The 21,949-nt window shown below is 35.3% G+C and overlaps 1 protein-coding gene across 3 annotated transcripts in view; it reads left to right on the top strand.

The window, feature by feature from the left end:
* Nucleotides 1-21,949, top strand: part of LRBA (LPS responsive beige-like anchor protein) — a 397,410-nt gene that overhangs the window by 37,926 nt on the left and 337,535 nt on the right. For all 3 annotated transcript variants that reach the window (XM_066996727.1, XM_066996728.1, XM_066996726.1), the window contains exons 3-17: nt 264-495; nt 643-743; nt 2,904-2,999; nt 5,077-5,198; nt 5,304-5,430; nt 6,731-6,850; nt 7,151-7,297; nt 8,083-8,280; nt 9,230-9,363; nt 10,764-10,872; nt 10,983-11,135; nt 13,543-13,711; nt 15,025-15,104; nt 16,563-16,625; nt 18,369-18,466. In XM_066996727.1, coding sequence (XP_066852828.1) covers nt 264-495; nt 643-743; nt 2,904-2,999; nt 5,077-5,198; nt 5,304-5,430; nt 6,731-6,850; nt 7,151-7,297; nt 8,083-8,280; nt 9,230-9,363; nt 10,764-10,872; nt 10,983-11,135; nt 13,543-13,711; nt 15,025-15,104; nt 16,563-16,625; nt 18,369-18,466 — 1,949 coding nt within the window. The remainder of the gene's footprint in view (nt 1-263; nt 496-642; nt 744-2,903; nt 3,000-5,076; nt 5,199-5,303; nt 5,431-6,730; nt 6,851-7,150; nt 7,298-8,082; nt 8,281-9,229; nt 9,364-10,763; nt 10,873-10,982; nt 11,136-13,542; nt 13,712-15,024; nt 15,105-16,562; nt 16,626-18,368; nt 18,467-21,949) is intronic.

Genomic DNA, 21,949 nt, shown 5'->3' with positions numbered 1-21,949 from the left:
CGTCCATATCATAAACTACCCAAAAGTTCTTTTGCAGCAATTGTCTGGTAGTAGCTGACACCTCTGGAGCACCTTTGTTAGATCTTGAAGTTGAAACAGGAAGAATAAGACTTGATAGATTGATGTCGATCTTATTTTACGTTTTTTAGCTTATTTGTTTGATAGTTTTCTCCTTGCAGAATGAATAACTGCAAGAAGATAATTGAATAATTAAATGTGGAATGTTATTTTGATATGTTTTTTTTTAATGTTTTGTCTCAAAGCTTGTTGGGAGCGATTTTGACTTGGAAATGAACTTTATTATTCAAGAAAAAGATGGCATTACCTGCATGGTAGAATTGCTGGATAAATGCGACGTCACCTGCCAGGCCGAGGTGTGGAGCATGTTTACAGCAATCCTGAAGAAAAGTATACGCAATCTACAAGCATGCACGGAAGTGGGGCTGGTTGAACAAGTGCTCAAGAGGATTGATAGAGCTGACAACATGATTGCAGGTACAGCTTCACCTAGTATATGAGTCAAATTGTGTTCCTTTTACGTAAAATCTCATGGGAACACTTACTTATCAATGAAGTGATAGAAATTTGACACTGCATTTTATTAAGTATTATTATTTTGTTATTTTGTTGTTCTCCTTTCAGATCTCTTAGTGGATATGCTGGGTGTGTTGGCTAACTATAACTTGACGGTTCGAGAGCTCAAGTTATTCTTCAGCAAACTTCAAGGAGAAAAAGGGAGATGGGTAAAAGAAAACACAAACCTGAAACCATTTTTGTAGTGTTGTTGGTGTTCTTCGTAACATTTCCAACTTAAAAAGACTGTTTGATAACCTTAAAATAAGTATTTTTTAAATATACCAGGAAATAAAGGATGCCTGCTGCTGTTATATCAATGGAATCTTTTTTACTTGAAAACAATTAAAATATGTAGAGTAGAACAGTGATGAAATTAAGTTTAGATTTTGGATATATTGACTGGATTGGTCTTTTTGAACACCTGGGAATAATATAGCAATACTAAGCATGTGTTTTTATGCACGTTTTTACTTTTATAGCTCCAGTTATGTGAAATTGAAGGAAAAACTATTTTTTTAAATATAAAAGAAAAAATAAATTGCATACATATGCACATTTATATGTTCTTATTTTCACGTTGTTTATCTTTACCTGAAGACTGAAAAGTTTTACCTAGTCAGGCAAGTGAGAATTTATATCAAAAATTGAAATGAAGGAAATAAGTGCTAGCTGATAATTCTTATTGTGTGTTTTCTTCTTATTCTGTGTGAACTAGAAAGGAAGAAGAGGGTGCCCTCTTACTTTTGAGAGCCTTCTTCCCTAAAGATTCTTTTCTTGTGGAGACCACCAGATGTGTTTTCTTTAACCCCCAAATTGTTGTTCTGCTGCAATTTTAAGTTGTTTTGGCTGCTTGGGCTTTTAATTCTGCTCCTGTTATCTCTAAATACCTTGTTTAGTGTAGGCAAAAGGCAGCTCAGTGTTTTTGTTGCCTTCAAATAATTAAAATATATTCAGTATAAAAGCCTGGATGCACAAATAACAGATTTTAAAAGGAGCTCTTGAAATAACTAGTTCACATAAAATACTCTATGTAGGGTTTAAATTTAATAATTGAACGTACAGATTATATTTAACCATAGCTGAATTAAAGTTGTCTTTGTAACATTAACTTTTTCATTTCCTGGCTCTCTGCTATTTGCATTTAATTTCCCTTTCTTTATTAAAGACTAAATATAGAGGAATGGAAGAGAAAAACGCCATAGTTGCATTGCTATGGAGTTGCACAACTCCATAAATCTTAAAATCAGCAGTGCTGTAAAGATACAAAGTATTTGGCTACAACACAAACTACCTAGTTGAACTCTATGGTGCTGAGGACATTTAAACAGATCTCAGTGTTTCCTCCTCAATTTTTTAATTCAGATTTATGAAGCAGTTTATCTGACTATAATTTTGGTACATCTGAGATACTTGTAATGGATCACGCAGTGCTTCATTTTCAGAGTGGCTGCTTACAAGAAGGGAAAAAGGGCACTCAGAAAAAGATCAGAAAAGTAAAATTGTAGTTTGGAAATAGATCTACTGGAAAGCTAGGGAGTGGTAAAAGAAAATGCACAAGTGTTCTGTCACTATGACCACTATTTGCTTGATTTCTGTTGTTGTTAGCTCATATTTAGAGTTTATAGTTGCTGAGTATTACAACAACATTAATGCAGAATTAAGGTTTTGGTGGGGAAGCATGAAGTATTCACACTAACTGAGCATTCAGTTTAGGTGCTCGAGACCTAAACCTTTCTCCATGGACTTACATGAAGGGATATATGTAACCACAGTCTCTTTAATCTAGTACATGACTGTAATCCTAATGAAAATAAACCTGCCTGCTGATTTCTTCCTTCTCCCTCTTGTGAGGTTTTGCACATCTTGCTTATGCTGGCACAGGTTTCCTGCACCCATAATCCAAGACTGCTCTAACTGAGAATTGCTTTGCATTTGTTTTTCCCGAACTAGTTTTCATCTGGATCAGTTAATTTACTTTAGCTCACTGCAAATCCACCCAAATGGTAATGCTGAAGGGCATCAGCAGGCAGAGGTAGTACCCAGCATTCAGGGTTATGTTAGTCTACGCTGGATGACAGTGGCTATGGCCTTTAAGTCCTTAATTTAGTTATGCAATTAATTACATTTCAGTGCACCTACTGCGTACTGTGTGAAGGTATCCATGACTCTCTCTTAATGTTGTTTATTGAAAATGCTAAATGTTGCAGCAGAGTATTATTTAACCATGGGCAAAGCTTTAAAATGTGTCAATTATTTTTTGTATGTGTATAGTCTTTCCTTATTGGTGTGTTTCATTTATTTACAAATGCAATAATTCTTTTTGTCAGCCACCACACGCTGGGAAGTTGTTGTCTGTGTTAAAACACATGCCTCAGAAATACGGACCTGATGCCTTCTTCAACTTTCCAGGAAAAAGTGCTGCAGTATGTGGATATTTTAAGTCATTTGTTCATTTGTTGTTCTGTTACTACCACTGGCTGTTTAGACTCCTGTCCTTCTTTTGGCTCGTCTGTCATTGTCATAGAGGTAGACTCAACAGAAATTGAGTTTTTCTCTGCCTGACACCTATTTTACACTCAACTAAATTATGTTTATAACTAAAGTGCATTATCACTACGGAAGGACAAATAGTATTACATAAAGAATGGATATAGATGAGTTTTTTTCACCTGCCTTGAGTAGTTTAGTTATGTCTTGTTGCAAGGAGATTCTGGGGAATCTGCATGCTTATTGCTCTGTGTTACTGTGGTAATGGTGCTTGTGTTAGTATCCAGTATGTGCGGAGAGTGCCTTACATCTAGAAACCTTTGCTAGTGAAACCACAGAAAGTATGGCCATACTTGTGCCATTTGTTATATTTCTAGCAATCAGATTATATGACTTATGTGCTGTGCCTAATAATTCTCTGAGAAGATGTGGATCTTAGATATGTTTAGGTTGAATGCTACTGAAAGATGGTTAGATTTAGCAGTGGTTAGCTTTTAAGATAATTGTTCAGATGACTTCATATTAAATTTTTATACTGTTTACATGGAAAAAGAATTTGAAACTAACGAGCTAGTTGGAAAATGCTGTACAGCCTGACTACTCTGAGAAGTGTCAGTGCTTTTGCTCCTAAAATTGTAGGATGAAATGGTATGTTCATAACTTCATGGTTAATTCAGAAACCAATTTATCAGATGACTCTATGCAATGTTCTTCACACAACCCATTACCTTTGTGCCTTGGTGGCTTGACAGTAAACGTTACCAACTTGATGACATAATGTCCTTCTTTGGAATGAAAACTTTTGAAATTGAAAAATGTGGACTACTAGAAGAGTGCTGCTGCACTTACTATGTTTCACATACAATGGAACTTGGCAATAGACATGTTTCTATTTGTTTTGGCTGTTAATGTACTATTCTTGCATTTAATGTCTGATAACTTTATTGAATGCCTGAACTATATTGGGCTGCTTCAATAATTCCAATGTCAATATTGTCATTTATTTTTAAATCGAGAAGTCTTAGATATTAAGTATTTAATAAAATACTCCAAAATCCATTGCGATTTAAACCAAATGATAGTACTACCAGGTCCCAAACGTTGGCCTCAAAGACATGCAATTTGATTAATTAGCTGGTATATAGTGAAGGATTTATAGCATTTTATTTGGTCAAGGATAGCTGAATGGAGCATGAGAGTTTGATGACACTCAAGTTCTTTGTTTTTTGTTCATTGGCATTGATCACCTGGACAGCGTCTTTGATCAGAGTTATGGCAGTCTTAGTTGAAGTGTGCGTTGCAAGAAAGTTGGTGGTAATGTTAAAGAAAAAATATACAACAGAACTCAGCTGTCTGAAACAAAGGGCCCAGCTGCACAGTTTATAATTTAGGAGCTTTTAAGCTACTGTTTATACAGTGCTTGATATCAGGATTTTGGCTGGGGATTGTATCACCTTTCTTTTAAGGAGATTTATAAGACTGTCACATCCTAACTGGAAGGCTGTCTGGATGTGAATTTCAAGAAAGAAAACAATTTGTTAATAAATAAATAAATTCTTATATAAATTCATAAATGCTTCTTTTTTTTTTTTGTGGCCTACTTCTTTTCATAATCAATTATTTTCCTGACTGCCAACACTATGTGAAAATAAGTTTATAAATTTGTTTATTCTGATAGGCTACCACAAAAACAAATCTTGAATTTACATTTTGAGGAGTTTTTATGCTGTAATGATTCCACCGAAGCATTTAAATTTTGAAGCATGGCTTACTATTGATAGTCTTATTTGAGATATAAAGACCAGTTTTTAAATATTTAGATTTAATAAATATTTAACAATGGAGTACAAAGAATGGTGTACAAAAAAAAGTATGGAAGTTAGGCCAGATTTTTTTTGGTTAGAGGAACAATACACAGTGGTCATGTACACATCTGTAATGTATGTCTTAAACTGTATATTCTTTGTATCACGATGTTCATCATTCTACATGAACAACTTTACTTTTTTTTAGGCTATTGCATTACCTCCTATAGCCAAGTGGCCCTACCAGAATGGATTTACTTTTCACACTTGGTTGAGAATGGATCCTGTAAATAATATCAATGTGGACAAGGATAAGCCTTACTTATATTGGTGAGTATTAACATAAAAACCATATTTCTGATATCCAATTAATACTATTTGTTCAACAGTTTGTTTCCATCTATGCACAATGCTGACTTTGTTCTAATTTGATAGTTTTCGAACGAACAAAGGACTTGGCTATTCTGCTCACTTTGTTGGAGGCTGCTTGATTGTAACATCCATAAAATCAAAGGGAAAAGGTTTTCAGCATTGTGTAAAATTTGACTTCAAGCCACAGAAGGTGAGTAAAAAACAGTAAAATCTTTGAAACGGATTTCATGAATTACAAAAATGTGCATGTGTTTACACATGTGTAATTAGGAGTTAACTAGGTACATGTGTAACTAGGTGTTATATTTGTAGAATGTGTCTCTAGAAAGGTATCCTAGAGGGACTGGTGTTGTTATTTATTAGGTTCACCCTTCTGCAGAAGAATATTTACGCTGGAATGAGCAAAATGAATTTTTGTTCTGAATTCGTATTTCTTTTAAATTTTACTTATGATATACATAAGAAAAAGCTAGAAAATGCAGTTTACCAGAGGTTTTATGAGTTTTTGAAGCTTGTGTGATTTCTCTGAGAAGTCTAGTCCTCTTTTTTTTTTTTTCTGTGTTTATACTGTGTTTCCTCCTGTCTCCAGACTTTCTCTTCTTTTCCACAAGTGTTTTGCGAAGGCTCATCTTTCGGTCATTGCTTAATACTCAGTGTGGACAAATGCAGTGTTATTTTAGAAAGTGTTTACTAACCCATATGTATTTTTCTTTACCAAACCAGGGCACTTACTAGGAGTTTGCTCTTTTTACAGGTTGGAAAACAACAGATTCATTGAGTTAATCTTTTATATGTCATGTTCATTGAATTGTCCAGAACATATCCCCTTACATTTGGAACTTTCTCTATAAATCTTTTTAAATGTAAGAATTAAAATATGAGTTGATTCTATTGTTAAGGTTCAAGACCTGCTTGTCTATTAAGCAGTATTATGCTCTGTTGAAAATGTTTTCATTTTCAGTTAGAAATTCTGCTAATGTTTCTGGAGCAACTGGTGTAAACATTTTGTGGTACAGCAGGCCTCCTCAGGAATTTCTTATCAGTAATCCCTTGTTGTAAATATGGATTCTGTTTGTGACAATTTGACATGTACAGCCTTTGAAAGTCTTTTAAGTCTGGAGCCATCCTTGCTTTTTGGAATGACAACATTTACAGTAGTCCATCATTCTAAGTGTAACCCAGCTTAGAACTTATTTACATAGTGGTTTCAGTATAAATGTTTCTACGTTGTCATGATTTTTTTTTTGAGTTTTATGCCATAAATATCTTTTAAGCTTTTAAGCTGTGTCTACTTTTTGTGGAAAAATAGATTATCCTTTGATAGAGCTGTGCAGGAAAACTCACCAATGATGTCGTCTTTTTTTACTTAACGTAAAACTTTCAATCTTAATTCAAAGAAACTGTTGAATTTGTTGTAGCATGCCCCACTTTAATGATTGAGCTACATTCAGGGCCTATAGAATTTTATAAATTGTTTTCTTATTGTTTAGTGGTATATGGTTACTATTGTGCACATCTATAACCGCTGGAAGAATAGTGAGCTTCGATGTTACGTGAATGGGGAGCTGGCATCTTATGGAGAAATAACGTGGTTTGTCAACACCAGTGATGTAAGTAATCTCTGTATACCAGCATCTGTAGTTGATCGTTTTGATGGATCAAATAGTTGTCCTTTACCATTTTATTCCCTTTTTTTAAATAAACTTCCCCTATTTTATGCATTTAAAAAAAAAGGTTAAAATAAAATCAATAGTAACTCTTTGGTAAGCGAGTAGATTCTGCTTAAACATCTAAAAACCTAATATTTGTTTCTGCTAAGACCCCGAGATTTTTTTTAATATAAAAATAATAACCTATATTATTTGCATAATTTACTTTTTAGCTTAATTTAAACCCTGTTTCCTTTTCAGACATTTGACAAATGTTTCCTGGGCTCTTCAGAAACAGCAGATGCCAATCGAGTGTTTTGTGGACAAATGACATCTGTTTACCTTTTTAGTGAGGCTCTCAATGCTGCTCAGATCTTTGCCATTTATCAGCTTGGTCTGGGATATAAGGTAGTGTGGAATTGACTATAAAGCTCCCAAAGTGTAATTCTGGTAATGTTCTTTATGGTGGATTTTAAGAATGTTGTGACACCTCTATGCGTCTCTGATAATATTCTTACCATGTGATCTTTTTATTAAACTGTTCCACTTTTTTTTCCGTAAACGCCTACGTATCTTCTTACAAACTACAAGTAAACATTAATTCAGTTATTTAAATGGGTTCTTGTTTACATCTCAACATTTCTGTGTTGGTGGTTGGGAGAGGGATAACAACACTTTTCTCTGGCTAGGTTAACTTCCTCACTGAGGCTGAAAACTAGATCAAGTATTATGTATTTGTTTTAGGAAAGTAGAGTTGTAGTTGATTTTGCTAGTCAGTTTTTCTTAATGTGTAAAGTTAATGCTGAAGATTAGTTTTGTTGCAGTGATTTATTATTTGTTTTGTCACAGCCCTGAGGGGTACTAATTGAAGACTGTTATTCCCCAGCAGCTGTACAAACATACGCTGAAAAGATGGTTCCTATTCTGTCTGTTCCTCAATTATTAGTTCCTTCTGAGTGAACATTGTTGACTGTCATTCTGTTTCTTAGCTAATGTCTTTCTTTTACATTATCTACCATTTTGGCAATGTCAGTCTTCAGGGGTCAAAAAAGAAATCTTGCAGTTCTAATTCTGTAAAATTGATTAAGAAACAATGCCATTTTCTGTTAATAATTGTGTTCAAAACTGTATCTTCAGTGTATATGATCTAATTTTTTTCCTTTTCTCTTCTTCAACCCTGCTTCTCATTCCAGGGAACGTTCAAATTCAAGGCAGAAAGTGATCTCTTCCTTGATGAACATCACAAATTGTTGCTGTATGATGGCAAACTATCCAGTGCTATTGCTTTTATGTACAATCCAAGGGCTACAGATGCACAGCTCTGTCTAGAGTCATCCCCGAAGGATAACCCTTCTATTTTTGTTCATTCACCACATGCACTCATGCTGCAGGTATATCAACATTTTCATAGATTTGGAGGATATAGATGATTTCTGTTTGAAAACCTGAAAATCAGATTTTACAGGGATTTGGATGAGATGGGGAGTAGCTGCTGATACATGTATTTTTTTTTCTTTTTTTCTCTCTGGGTCATCTCAGTTCTTTTCCTCTTGCAGTTCCTAACACAGCTGAACACTTTACTACCTCAATCTTCAAAGCGATGTGGGTGATGAGGAGTCAGTATTAGTTGCTGAAATTACCAAGCCTGTGTATACTGTCAGGCCACCTGACTTTTTTCTGTGACCATTATCTGAACTGGAACATCTGCCTTAACCTGCAGTCAGGAAAATAACAAGAGCAGGCAGCTTCTCTGATCTTCCCTCTGTTTCATAATTCTACTTCAGTTTGTAATGTTGTGTGTATAGTCAAGTGGACCTTTACCTCACTGGTGTGTTCGCATGGTTTCTGCTTCTTGAATTAATGTGGATGCACATCAGTTCTAAGAAAAGGTTTTTTTATAAAGGTTACAGCCTAGAAAATGTTAGTATTACTAAGAAACTGTGTTAACCAGTCAGAAACATTCTTCTTCCTAATTTGTCACATACTTTTGGTCCTCTGCAAATATTGCCTATCTCCAGTCCTTTGCCCTGTTGATACGATAGTCTTTTCTTCCCTATGTTTTGAATGCATTAGTCTTTTAATTTGCTAGAAGCTTTTTCTAGAGTTTCCGTATTACTAAAGACTTGTTTCAGAGTTTGAAAGCCACCTGCTATATATTCATCTGAGGATCTACAGTGCAGGTGGCCTCTAAAGCCAGACTGGGCATTTAGGGTGGCTGTAGTTTTATCTTTTTTTGGGTAATACTACAGTTTTTATATTGAAGAAATTTTGAACTATTTCTAACAAACTTTTAATAACAGTTTCTCAAAGAGATTTTTTTTTAAATTTCTTTTTTGTCAGGATGTGAAAGCAGTCTTAACACATTCTATCCAGAGTGCCCTGCACTCTATTGGAGGAGTGCAGGTACTTTTCCCTCTCTTCGCACAATTGGACTATAGGCAATATTCATCAGACCACGTAGACACAACTGTTTGGTGAGTGCATTGTAGTTATTGTGTTCTGTTCTTTGTTTCTTTTCTATGTATGTGAAATTACCTCTTGCTCTAATAAGCAGCTTTATAGTTTAAATTCACTTGTGGAACAATTAGTTGTGTCTAAAAACAAAAAGTGTTGTTGTTGAGCATATAGTGAAGTATATTTATTTTGTACTGAATTTTCTTTGACAGTTCACACAGAATCAAAAGGCATGCATATTTTACCTCACATTTTGTTGTGTAACAGAATTATGGACAACTTTCTGAGCTTATTCCTGTCACAGAGAAAATCCATTGGGGAGGGCTTCTAGAGAAAGCCCCGAAAAGATGAAATTTTCACTTATATTTAGTTATTCCTTGGATTTTTTTTGTCTTCAGACATTATGGAAGATGGATCTTCAAAGCAGAACAGAAGAATGAAACCATGATCTGTTTTCAGCTCACCTGTTAGCATTCTTGAAATAGTTAGTATTTTGACATTTGAAGTAAAACCTAAAACAGTCTAGAGCTGTCATTTGTCTTTCCTCTACTATTCGTTATTACTGCTGAGCTTTAAGTGTGTATAAATCTTTTGGCTTTTCCTCTGGTTTCAACACTGTTTCCACTCAGTCCAACTTCCGAACAGGCACAGAAACTGGTGTAGTTCCTCAGAGTAGTACTAAAGCAAAGGAATTGCTTTTTAGAATCATGGTTTATTTGTTCTGTTTCATTGCAATCGTAGTTTCATGACAGTTGAGAGATGATCTACATCCATACTATTGTGAAGAGGGAGTGGTCACAATGTTCCTTCAGCCCATTTGTACATCTCAAGACCTCTCCTGAGATGGCTCAGTCTTTAACATCTATGTGATGAGTTGAGGATTTGATCCAGATGCCAAGTAACCCATCAAGAGAGGGTTTTTTAGCTGGCTGATCTAGATACATAGGCACTAATGTTGTGACACAAGGGCAGGGACACGAACATTCCTTCTGGCAGCATTGTGGAGTTGTATTAGCTCAAACTAAGAGCAAAGCTGTCTAGAGAAATACTTCCAGTATCTGCTCATTGGAAAGCAAAGCAGTAGCAAGTGGAATAGCATTTGTCTCTGATCTTGCAGAATTCTGTAACTGAAACATGAAGCAGAGAGAACCACACACAATGTTGCTTTTCTGCAAGAATGTGTTTTTAGAAGAATTTTGCTATTATCTCAGAGTCCAAAATTTCAAGTTAGAAATGCATTAATAAATAGCAAGAAATTAGAGCTTTCTAAATTTAATCTTTGGTTTTGTTTTAGAAATTCTGATCTAAGCACTTATTTAATGCATTAATTTTATTTCTGGTCTTTATGTTGGAAGAGTTAATTTGAAAACACCTTTTGTCTCATTGTGGTAACACTTTACTAAAATACTATATTTTTCAGTTCTACGTTATTGGCTTTTATCATGGAGTTGTTGAAGAACTCCATTGCTATGCAAGAACAGATGCTTTCCTGTAAGGGCTTCCTTGTGATAGGATATAGTCTGGAAAAGGTAAAGCAATACTTTTTTCATGTCTTGCAGTAATGTTGTGGGTTTTGGGGGGAGAAATAATCTTCCTAGACTGTTGCAGGGTTCTTGCTTAAGCAGATTTTCTTTTGCAGTCTTCCAAAGCCCATGTTACACGAGCTGTACTAGAGTTATGCCTTGCCTTTTCAAAATACCTGAGCAACTTACAAAATGGGGTGCCCTTGCTGAAACAGCTGTGTGATCATGTTCTCCTTAATCCTGCAATATGGATTCATATCCCAGCACAGGTAAAATTGTTTATTCTTATGAGTAAGGTACCTTTTGATATATCTCTTCGGAAGTTTTGAGAGTAAGCCTTGCCTGCCACAATTAAAGATCCTGGCTCCCAGCAGAAATTACATAGGAACTGTTGCCAGGCTACTTTTCTGCATATAGTGGTCAAGTGTTGCAAACTCCCAAAACATTCAGGAAGTTTGGAAACCTGCAGCATTCAGCAGAGCAGTGTGGTGACTTCTGGTGTTCCTGACCCGGTCAGCGTTGGATTAATAGGCAAACCCCAGCAATTTTTAAGAGAAACCATGCTGGGTGTCTAATTTGAAGTCTTTGTTTAAATTGACGTTCTCCCTGAAGAGTTCTTTTGTTTTGGTGAATCTGTGTTCTTTGAGAGTGAACTGCTTGGATGGAAGCTTTCCAGTTAGTTCTACTTAAAATCTTTTTACCAGACTTTTTTCTTGATCCCCTCCATGAGAGTTTGTTACTCATTTCAAAAACTGAGACAGCACTAACAATGTTACTGTTGAAGTTACGGTAAAACATTTGTTTGCTACAGCTAACGTAAATTAATAAAGAATTACTTAAGTCGTTATTTCTCAGCAGTAAAGAAATAAATTTATTATAGGCTTAAATGCTTATATATGCCCCTTCCCATAATAAAAGGATACTTCCTGTCTGAAGTCAGTACTTCTGATAAATGTTGGAATCTTTCTAGTTACATGTAGCATTGACCGAAGGAAATAAAAAAAAATATATTGAACAAAAAATCTTTGTAATTTTTTCTTGACTTTGTCTGATTAGCAAAGCTTTGTTACTCTCAACATTTACGCTCTGTCATTTTTTTTTCCACATAACATCATGCAAGGAGAAAACACTTGTGCACAGGATGGCAGCCTTGTTGACCATTAAGTTCATGTTGAACCCTCTGCTTTTTGATTTTTTTTTTTAGAACATTTGTGTTTTTTTCTACACTTTCTGGATATAGTGTATAGACATGGGAATAATTAACGGAAAACCTTGTGTAGGTTGTTGCTTTTTCAGGAAGAAATTATAGGATTACTCATGGCTTGGAATTTACTATAGTTAGTCTTTCTCTTGTTTTAAGATCTTTAAAAGGTGTATTTTGATGTAGTACAGCATTTTCAGTCCATTGTTCTTGGAGAAAACTTAAAGCCCTCATCTTTTTAAGGAATTTTGATTTGCTTTTTAAACAGATAATTTGAAAGTTTTATGTTAATCCTTTGTCAAACTTCAAAAAATATAAAATATGGTTATACAAAACAGTCATTCGTTTCAGGTTCTGAACTAATATCAAGAATCAACACTGTGGCATAAATATTACAGATAGCTTACAAATGAATTATTTCCTCTCTGAGAATAATTGTACTGGACATTTCATTCATCTTTTATGTTGCTCAACAAAATATGGCATTTTATTAATATCTTTAAATGTCTGGTAGCTAAGTATAAGTATTGTTGTTCTAACTGCAGACATATGAAACAATTTGTAAGTTCATCTGTGAAGGAGAGTAGAAGTATACATATTTTCTCTCAATATGTGAGCCAGCAACATGCCTGTATGGCCAAGGTGGCCAACAAGATCATGGCCTGCATTAGGCACAGTGTAGTCAGCAGGTTGAGGGAGGTAGTCTTGCCCCTCTACTCAACGTTGGTATGACATACCTGGGCTGCTGCATCCAGTTCTGAGCTCCCCCCAGTATAAGGGAGACACAAACATATTGGAACAGGTCCATCAACAGGCAGAGAAGATTAAGGGACTGGAGCATCTGACACATGAGGAGAGGCTGAGAGAGCTGAGACTGTTCAGCCTGGATAAGAGAAGGCTCAGGCAGGATCATCTTGTTGTGTGCAAATACCTAATGGGGGAGGGAAGACAGATCTAGATTCTTTGTGGAGCCCAGTGAAAAGGAGGAGAGGCAATGGGCACAAATTTAAAGACAAGAAATTCAATGTAAATGTAAGAAACAATTTTCTTACTATGAGGGTGAAAAAACTGGAGCAAGTTTCTCAGAGAGGTTGTGGAGTGTCCATCTTCGAATATTTTCAAACCCAGCTGGGCACAGTCCTGAGCAGTCTGGTGTAGTTGACCCTATTCTGATCAGCGGGTTTGGGTGATCTCCAGAGGTGCCTTCCAAGCTCACCTATCTGTTGGGCTTTCATGTTCTTTTAAGTGTGCACCACCTTTAAAAAACAAACAGCAATAAACCCCACAACAATCTGTAGTTTTAGAAATAAAATTATTTTTTTCAACAGTTTGTAAGAGCTTTCAGAGTTTTGTGACTATGGTGAGAAAATCTATTCCTTTAAGATAATTTTAATATATGAAATTTTAGAATGCAGTTGCCTGATGTGCTCTAATTTTTCTTTAATTATTTTTAATCTCCGAACTGGGTGTTGTAGGTTCAGCTGATCCTGTATACTTACTTATCTACGGAGTTCATTGGCACCGTTAACATCTATGGTGCAATCCGGAGGGTTGGGACTGTTCTTTTGGTCATGCATACCCTAAAGTATTATTACTGGGTAGTGAATCCTCAGGATCGCAGTGGTATAACTCCCAAAGGCGTAGGTATGTATTCATTTCTACTCTCACAAGCTGATGTTTGTTTTAAGCAGTGCTGTATGCAATGTATAGAGGAGAACTGTAAGCGTTTCAGATATTTTAATGGAATGGGTTTGCTGGAACAATTCAAGCAGAGTCCATAGGATATTCTTGAAAAAGGTCTTTTTAAGAAACCAGTGAAAACATTTGAAACAAATAATATCCTCTGTGACCAAAGACCCACATGAAATAATACTGGATGGAAGTGATTGTAGAAATGGTGGGGTTTTAAAAGGGTAGACTTGCGCCTGGTTGCAAAGAATACTTTGTAGTATTTAGCATCCTATAAGTAGCAAAGTTAAATTTTTGCCCATTTTTTTAGTGAAAATATGAGTTTACTTAATTAGTTTATGAACTGATGTATTGAACCTAAGGAAAGTATATATGTAGGGTAATCTTATTTAAATTAATGGCTGATTTTCACTAGGCTGGTCTGTATTGAAAATAACTGTTCTTAAACCAAATGTTCCTGTGTGCTTATCCTGTATAGGATACATAAGCTTGTATAATCATTTGCATTTGCTACTTGATTTGCTTTTCCCTGATGAATAAGATCATAAAAAATGTGAACCTATGAGCAAATGTAAAAACTACTCCTAGAAATGTACTTGCAACTGTTCATTTGCTTTTGGTATGAAAGCTTTTACTTGGCTTTGACATTTGGTTGCACCTGTTGTTTTAACCCTGCCTCTCCTGGGAACTACTCAGTGTTTGAGTATTTAAAATGCTTTAGTGGAGGTCTGCTCTGCACAGAAATGACAGAAGCAAGTCCTCTTGACTTGGAGTTAACAAATTAAGTCTTTGGCTTTCAGGGTAATCTTCAGATATGGCATTGTAGGATTGATTTTTATTGTGCGTGTAGCCAATGTGTAATAAAGGCATGTAGCTCTTCCTTTCAGCTTTAGTAGAAGAACTTTTAAAAACAATTTTAAACTGCAAAAAATATCTGGAAATTCTGATAAAGTTCTCATATCAGTCTTTTTCCTTGCATGAAGTTGGTTCATAGATCCTGCAAACAAACGATCAAATTTTGAAAAGAATGTAGAGGAGTTTAGAAAACCATATTTAATAAAAGTTTACTAGAACCTCACTGGTCAGGGATTTTACTAATAAATAGTAATAGAATGTATTACTATTCTGTAGTTTGAAGTGAAAGAAAAATAGCTGTGCCTAGCATTGTGTCCTCTTCACGCAGTGAATGCCTTTTATGTTAAAATGTATGCTGTGTTATTAACCACTGTTAATTTGCATTCCGTGTATTTACTTTTCTTTCTTTGTAGATGGGCCAAGGCCTACTCAAAAAGAAATTTTATCTTTGCGAGCATTCTTGTTGATGTTCGTTAAACAGCTAGTGATGAAGGTAGGATATCCAAATTTACTTTCATAAGGAAATCCACTTTAATATAGTATTTTTTCTAAGCATGCTGAGTTTTGTAAACAAATAAGTAAATAGAAATACCACATAAGGTGCATCTTTTGTTGTGGCCTTGCCGCAGACTGGCGCAGTGCTGGAAAATGCATTTTTCTCCTGTTTAAGCTGTTTTAATCAAAAGTAGAGCTGTGTATATTGTTACCTTACAAAAAAGAAAATGCCACGTGCATCTGAAGTGCTTAAAGACTAAAGAGCAGTATTTGACATTATATGTTGTGGGGCCAGTTGGACAGAGGAGGATGAGAGAGAGATTACCAATAAGTTTTACAACCATTTGTTACACAGTAGAGGAATACAGAAATTCAGCAGTTCTACTGCTTATAGAATTGTCTTAACCCTTTCCTATTTTAAGTTTTGATTTCTCTCTTCTTCCTTCCCTCCTGTGTGCCATGTCTTCTCTGTGTTTGAATCTAGCTCCCTTTCCTTTCTTCCTCTGTGTTGCTAAGGGACCCTGTGCTGCTATCCAGAGCCCCAGCAACTGGGAGGAGTAACTACCAGAAAAGTTCTGCTCCTGATTCTCATCCTTTTTCTTTAAAGCAGATGTTCTGCAATTGAAGTGTAAGGGAAAAATTAGTTATCAAACTCTAAAGGACTTTCATTAAGATTTAGTTTGACTTTTATTTTTATATGTCAGAGATTTATAGCTTGGACAGTTTAGGATAGAGTTCCACAAAGACAGTAAAAAGGATGTCCATGATAGAATGCTGATTTTTCTGCAAATTTTCTATTTGTACACAATGGTGCAAAATCTTTTGGGGAATTGTGAGACTTACTTTAAAAAATGAAAGTCCTAGAAAAGAAAAAATCTGCTCTTCCCTAATCCTCTTCTTAGAAACTAATATTTCTGTTTTTATTTTCACCAAAAAACCCTCAAGGCATATTCCTGATGTTAAATCATTTATGGCTTTTAATTCCTGTGAAATTGAAAGCAACTGAAGTTAGGATTCCATAGTGGAAAGTAAGATGCAAAGTTGGCTATCGGCCTAGCTAACAGGTTTATAATTAAACATCCAGGTCTACTTTGAATCCTCTTTGCCACCTTAATTTAATTATTTTACTAATGGAAAGCTCTCAGTTAGTATTCTATGTATCAATTAACATGCACTGTTATGTTACTCTAGCAATTTCTTGTACTATATTACTATCCAGCCTATTTTTATGCCTGTATTGGAGTTGTCTTAATGCACTTCTTTTAACCTTCAGTGGGTCCTTTCTGTGCAGATAAAAAGCTATCTTCTATCTATGAAACTATTATAGAACCAAATGAAAGCAAATTTGTCTTGTGAGGCTTACATTGTATAACAATAATGGCTTGTAATGATGCTCTTTTGGGAACGATTCTTTTGTACTTGAAAGATGATGTTTAAAACTTGATTATTTTTAAAGGACTATGGAATAAAAGAAGAAGAATTGCAGGCAATCCTCAATTATCTTCTCACTATCCATGAGGTAATTTTTAAATGTTTGTTTTTCTGTGCAATACTTCTTGAGTTTGTGATCACAAAAGTATCTCTATTTCCAAGTATTACCTTCTTTATGCCACAAGATGGCTCTGTAGAGGAAGTAGCAAATACTAACTATTGTAGTGTGCCGAACTGCCAATATTCTTGCAGTGATTTAAGCACTATGTTCAATGTTAAATTGAAGTTCATTAAGCCAGTAAGTCAAAATGGTTTCCTATGTTGTTCTGAAAACCGATTTGCCTAGCAGAAAAACAGATGGTGAGACTGACTTAAAAAAAAAAAAAAAGACAAAATGTTGTTTTATGCTGCCTAAGTAATATTTTTTGTTTTGTTTTTCAGTCCTTTTTATTTTGCTTCTTAAATAAAGCAATAAAATTGAAAACATGCATTAAAAAATAAAGATGTATGTTAATGGCATCTACAAGAAGCATATAAACTTAATTGGGAGAAAATGTTGGTTACCACTGATACATCTGCATCTTCATATTTTAGCACCAGGAAAAGGCACTTTATGCCAGATGCAACATCAAAGACAAGGGAAATGGGGACATAAATCTAACTGATCTCATCTCTGTAAGGGTGCTTGAAATGGGTAAAATAAGGAATTAATTGAACTTCAAGCAGTACAGATTTTCCTTTTCTTTTCTGTTTACACCTATATTTTTCTTTTATTCTCTGTGCTTGTTACTGGTCCATACGCTTGGCAGTATCATGGTGAAGCAACTTAAGTCATTCTACTTTATATGGAGATGTAAAAAATAAGACTCTTGGTAACATATGAGAGTAAACCAGAATAGCAAAAGCTTTATGTGGCCTTCAGATGAGAAGGTTATATTTTTAACTTTTAAAATTTGCGTGGTCAAGTCTACAACGCTGAATCCCAAAGAATTAGGTATCTAGATGTATATTCAGAAAAAACACCGACAAAAAAGTAAAATTCAGCCTTATCATAGGGTTTATTCATCAGTGATAGTGTATGTGATAAAAGCTAGTAATATCTTTAGGTGAAAACAGTTCTTCAGAGGGATGTAAAATTGACTTTCTGATAGGGAAAGAACCAGAATATTTGTTCAAAAGTGGAAAATTCTGACAGCGTTCCTTTTAATACCACGAAGAATGGGAAAAGAAGAAACAGTTGCATGTTGCTACTTCATAGGTTATTTTTAGTTATAATTAACTTGGAACAAATTCATAAGCTGTAGTTTAAAGTGCTTTAGACTATTAGTGTGAGAAACTTTATTGAACAGCTTGAATTACCCATTTTAAACATTGCCTGTGGCAAGTTATGGTATTTTTTTTTCCTAGGGTGGACATTTATTAGTAGAGATTTTGTGTTAAACACCACCCTGTGTCCCAGAAAATGTGCAGCATTTATTTCTAGCTCCTGTGCAGTAAAAGAGAGGGAAATGTGCATACAAATGAGTATGTGCATGGAAAGAAATAATATAGTCTAATGGTCCATTCCCTGTCAAAGGCTTACTTCCCAGACACAGATGTGTCACTTTTCACTCTATAAAAGAAAGTATTTTTTTCATAATATTTTCTCCTGGTTACGTGCACTTGCCTTCCAGGTCTTATAGCTCTTTTGATCCTGGCATAATTGTTTTGGTCCTTGGTTTACTATTAACTCTCCAGATAATTTTGAAGTATTTTGTAGTGATACTTTTAACCAAAACAATGCCCTAGCATAGATGCATTTTAATTCAAATTTATAACTTTTATTCAACAGGATGACAATCTAATGGATGTCTTGCAGTTGCTTGTTGCTCTGATGTCAGAGCATCCAAGTTCTATGATCCCTGCTTTTGATCAGAGGAATGGATTACAGTAAGTTGAATTTTGTAAGTGGGAAAGGAAATAGTACTTTGACCATACTGTTGCTTGCTAGAATTCCCATGAAATCTGAAAGGTCCTCATCAGTGCATGTGTTGCAGTCTCAGACTCCTCCTCTTGGGAGATTTTTGTGTCCAGGTGTTCTTTTGACAAGAGGTGATGTTGGATTTATCATCAATGAGGCCTTTTAAAAACATGTTTCCAAGCTGCTGGTCGTGCCTACACAGGTAGTGATCAATTTGAGTTAGTCTATACATAGAAGTTAAGTCTCCATCTACAAGCATTTAGTCTTTTGCCTCCCATTCTTGCATATGTTTTTGGAATGGGAAGGTTTGACAAAAATTGTTTCAGGTTTCTTCTTATCTTTGTTAGCTTTTTTTTTTTTTTAATGGGTAGAGCATTATCAGACTTTTGCAGAAGAAAACCTTTATTTGTTTAAATTGTCGCTCTGTTGTGGACTGTTCACAATCTCTGTTCTCAACAAAATGAAAGATACTGCTTAACACTACTGTGATGTAAAAGTAGGGAAAGTAGCAAATTCTACTAACAGTAAAAGCATAGGAAAAGGTCTGCTAGAAAAAGGCTCTTGGGACTCTGATTTTCTATTGTAGTTCTTAGAGAGTCATCACATTATTGAACTTTTCTAATTTAAAATGAATCTGCCTGGACATGGCAGGAAAAAGATTGGAACAGGCAAGCAAATAGAAGAACAATTCCTAGAAGAGTATGTAGAATAGTAATTCTCTTGCTGTGTAAAGGCAGAGTCTCATTTCATACATTTTGTTGCACCTATTGGTTAACCCCCATTTATACATACATTTTTTTCAGTTGCCCTTTCTCAAGAGACAACATTCAGGCATGTTCATAATTGTTTCCTCCCTTTTTAGTGCTAGGCTGTGTTTTTTTTACCGATTTTCTTCAGCTTTGACTTCATTTGTATGGTAATGTATTATGCTATGGGAAACTAATAAAAACTCTAAATAATAAAGTATTTGAATGTCATGTTGGGTCTCCAATGTAATATGTTTGTTTTTATTTAACAACTGGCAGTAGACATTTTCTTTTTTATTAACTAGTATATGGGCAAGTCAGTATGAATAGTGAGTCCACTGTGAGAAATCATTTTGCTCTCCTGTCTCGTTTGTTACATGCCTTCCTCTGGTATTGTCTCCAGTCACTTAATGGGTTGCTTGTATGCTTACTGATATACCTGCTCTTTGCAATTTTTTAATAGTTAAACATTTAAAATTAACCAATCTGAATAAATGTACAAAAATATATTTTTAATTTAATTAGCTAACATACTGTTAAGAAAAGCAGGGAAATGGATTCTGTTCATTGGATGAACAGTGTATAGTTGGTATGCTCAGTGGTTTGGTTCTGTAGTTGATGTGCTTGCAGCTTTCTCCAAGATAAATTATTTGTTACAGATTACTTTTTTTAATAACTCTTGGGATTTCATTTAGGTTCTAATATAGAACTAGATTTTATTTGTCTTAGTTGTCTTAGGTGAGGTGTCCTGGATTTGTTTATCTTTTCCTGTCTTCAGCTATGTAAAAGTAAAGTAATATATAACTAGTGGTGAATGCTTACTTACATACAGATAAGGTCTATATATTCTGGATAAGTCCTTTGAACTGTTTATGACTGGCTGAACTAAAATGCAGTGTTGTAACACGGGATATTTTTGGAAAGGCTCTAGAATCACTGAGATCAGTTTTTTTTTTTTTTTTAATAAAGCTATGCATATTTCATCAAGAATGTACTCAGGAAAATATACGTGTAAAGGTCCAGTAAGACACTGTGCCTTCTAATCCAATATAATTGTCATGGAACATTAGGAAATTATTATATTTTTTTTTTCAGAGATAGCTTAGTAGTCCTTGTTGTTGTAATCAAATCAAATTTGGCAGATTCAAAGATCTGCTCAATATCATGGGCTATAGCTGCACCAAAACCAGTTCTCATGGTGATGAGAACTGTCCTGTATGAAAAAGAAATGAAAGAAAGTAGATATAACTGATAAATAACTTCAGTTTTAGTCTCATGTTGTTATGGGAGATTTACAAGGATCAAGAAAACATTGCATTCGTTATTTTTCACACTGATAGAAGATCAGTATTAGAACCTTTCGCTATCTCAGTAAATGTGTTTTAATAAAAGATTAAGTTTTAATTAGTAAAAAAACAACTGTTTTTTATTTATGAACATAGTAAGACTTTAGCAGCACCTAAACATGGCTGAATACATAGTAAGCATGCACTGCAAATAATTATTTGAAAAGTTAAGGTAAATACTAGTCTGATTTCTTTTTATTCAGGAAGATGTACATGATGAGATCTGTGCAGTATTACAGGCTGAATTGGTAATGTCAAATATATTTAAGGTTTCTGGACTTCCCACTGTAAGATGGCATTTCTAGTTGTTTATTCATTTATCAAACTTTCATCTATTGTGTGGATACTCTCCTTGCTGTGTTGACTAAAGCCATTTTCTTTCTTGCAAAAAACTGTTTTAGAGCTGTTCAGCTAGCTAAGTCTAGTACTTTGCTACAAATGTGTTCCTCAGTCCCTTGGGCTGTCTGAAAGCTGCTTAGTGGAGAATCGTTAGCAGGTGTAGAGCAGGAGTTTGGCACTGCAGGGGTGGCGAGAGTCTCTGATGAGTGGACAGTGGTAAGCAGGATGGGGAAGAGAACCATAAGAGCACATATGAGAAAAATCCGTGGGTTGAGATGAAGACGGTTTAATAAGTGGAGGAAAAGAGGGGAAAAAAGAATGGTGCAAAGGCACTCACTTGCCATTTCCTGCAAGCAGTTTGATGCCCAGCCAGTCTCTGAGCAATGGCTACCTGGGAAAGATTCCCCTCAGTTTTATTGCTGAGCATAATGTACATATGTCGTGGAATATCTCCTTGGTCAGTTTGGGTCCGCTGTCCCAGCTGAATAAATACTTGCCCACTCCCAGCCTACTTCCTGGGGGGCAGAGAAGGTCTGGTTGCTGTGCAAGCAGTGCTCAGCAACAGTTAAAATGCTGATGCGTTACCAACACTTTTGGTCACAAATTAAAAATGCAGCACTGTGCAGGTTGCTCTGAAGAAAACTAACTCTATTCCAGGCAAACCCAGTATAGACACACAATACTGTCTGGAATGTGCTTTTCTGTGAAAACTTCTCCCAGTTGTTAAAGCAGTAAGCTGCTGAAATCTGCTGCTTATGGCTCTTGCAGTAGGAGCTGGAGATGCACTTCTTTAAAAGTAGGGTGGCAGTTGGTTCACTCCAGTCCTTGTGGTGCTGAACGTGAGAAATGAGAACAGATTTGCATAGAAAGATACTGAGTACAGGAGACAAAGGTCAACGTGGCTAATATTGAAAGGACGGATAGGAGGGAAAGAGGTATAGGCTTTGCACACCAAGCGGAAAGGTTTGTTGTTGGTAAAGCACGTATTGCTAGAGGATGTATTTCTTCATCAAAGGTCCCT

The sequence above is a fragment of the Anser cygnoides genome, chromosome 4 (genome assembly GCF_040182565.1).
Source record: "Anser cygnoides isolate HZ-2024a breed goose chromosome 4, Taihu_goose_T2T_genome, whole genome shotgun sequence".
In the NCBI taxonomy this organism is placed as follows: domain Eukaryota; kingdom Metazoa; phylum Chordata; class Aves; order Anseriformes; family Anatidae; genus Anser; species Anser cygnoides.
Note: the sequence above shows the minus strand (reverse complement) of the source record. Positions and strands in the feature narration are given on the sequence as shown.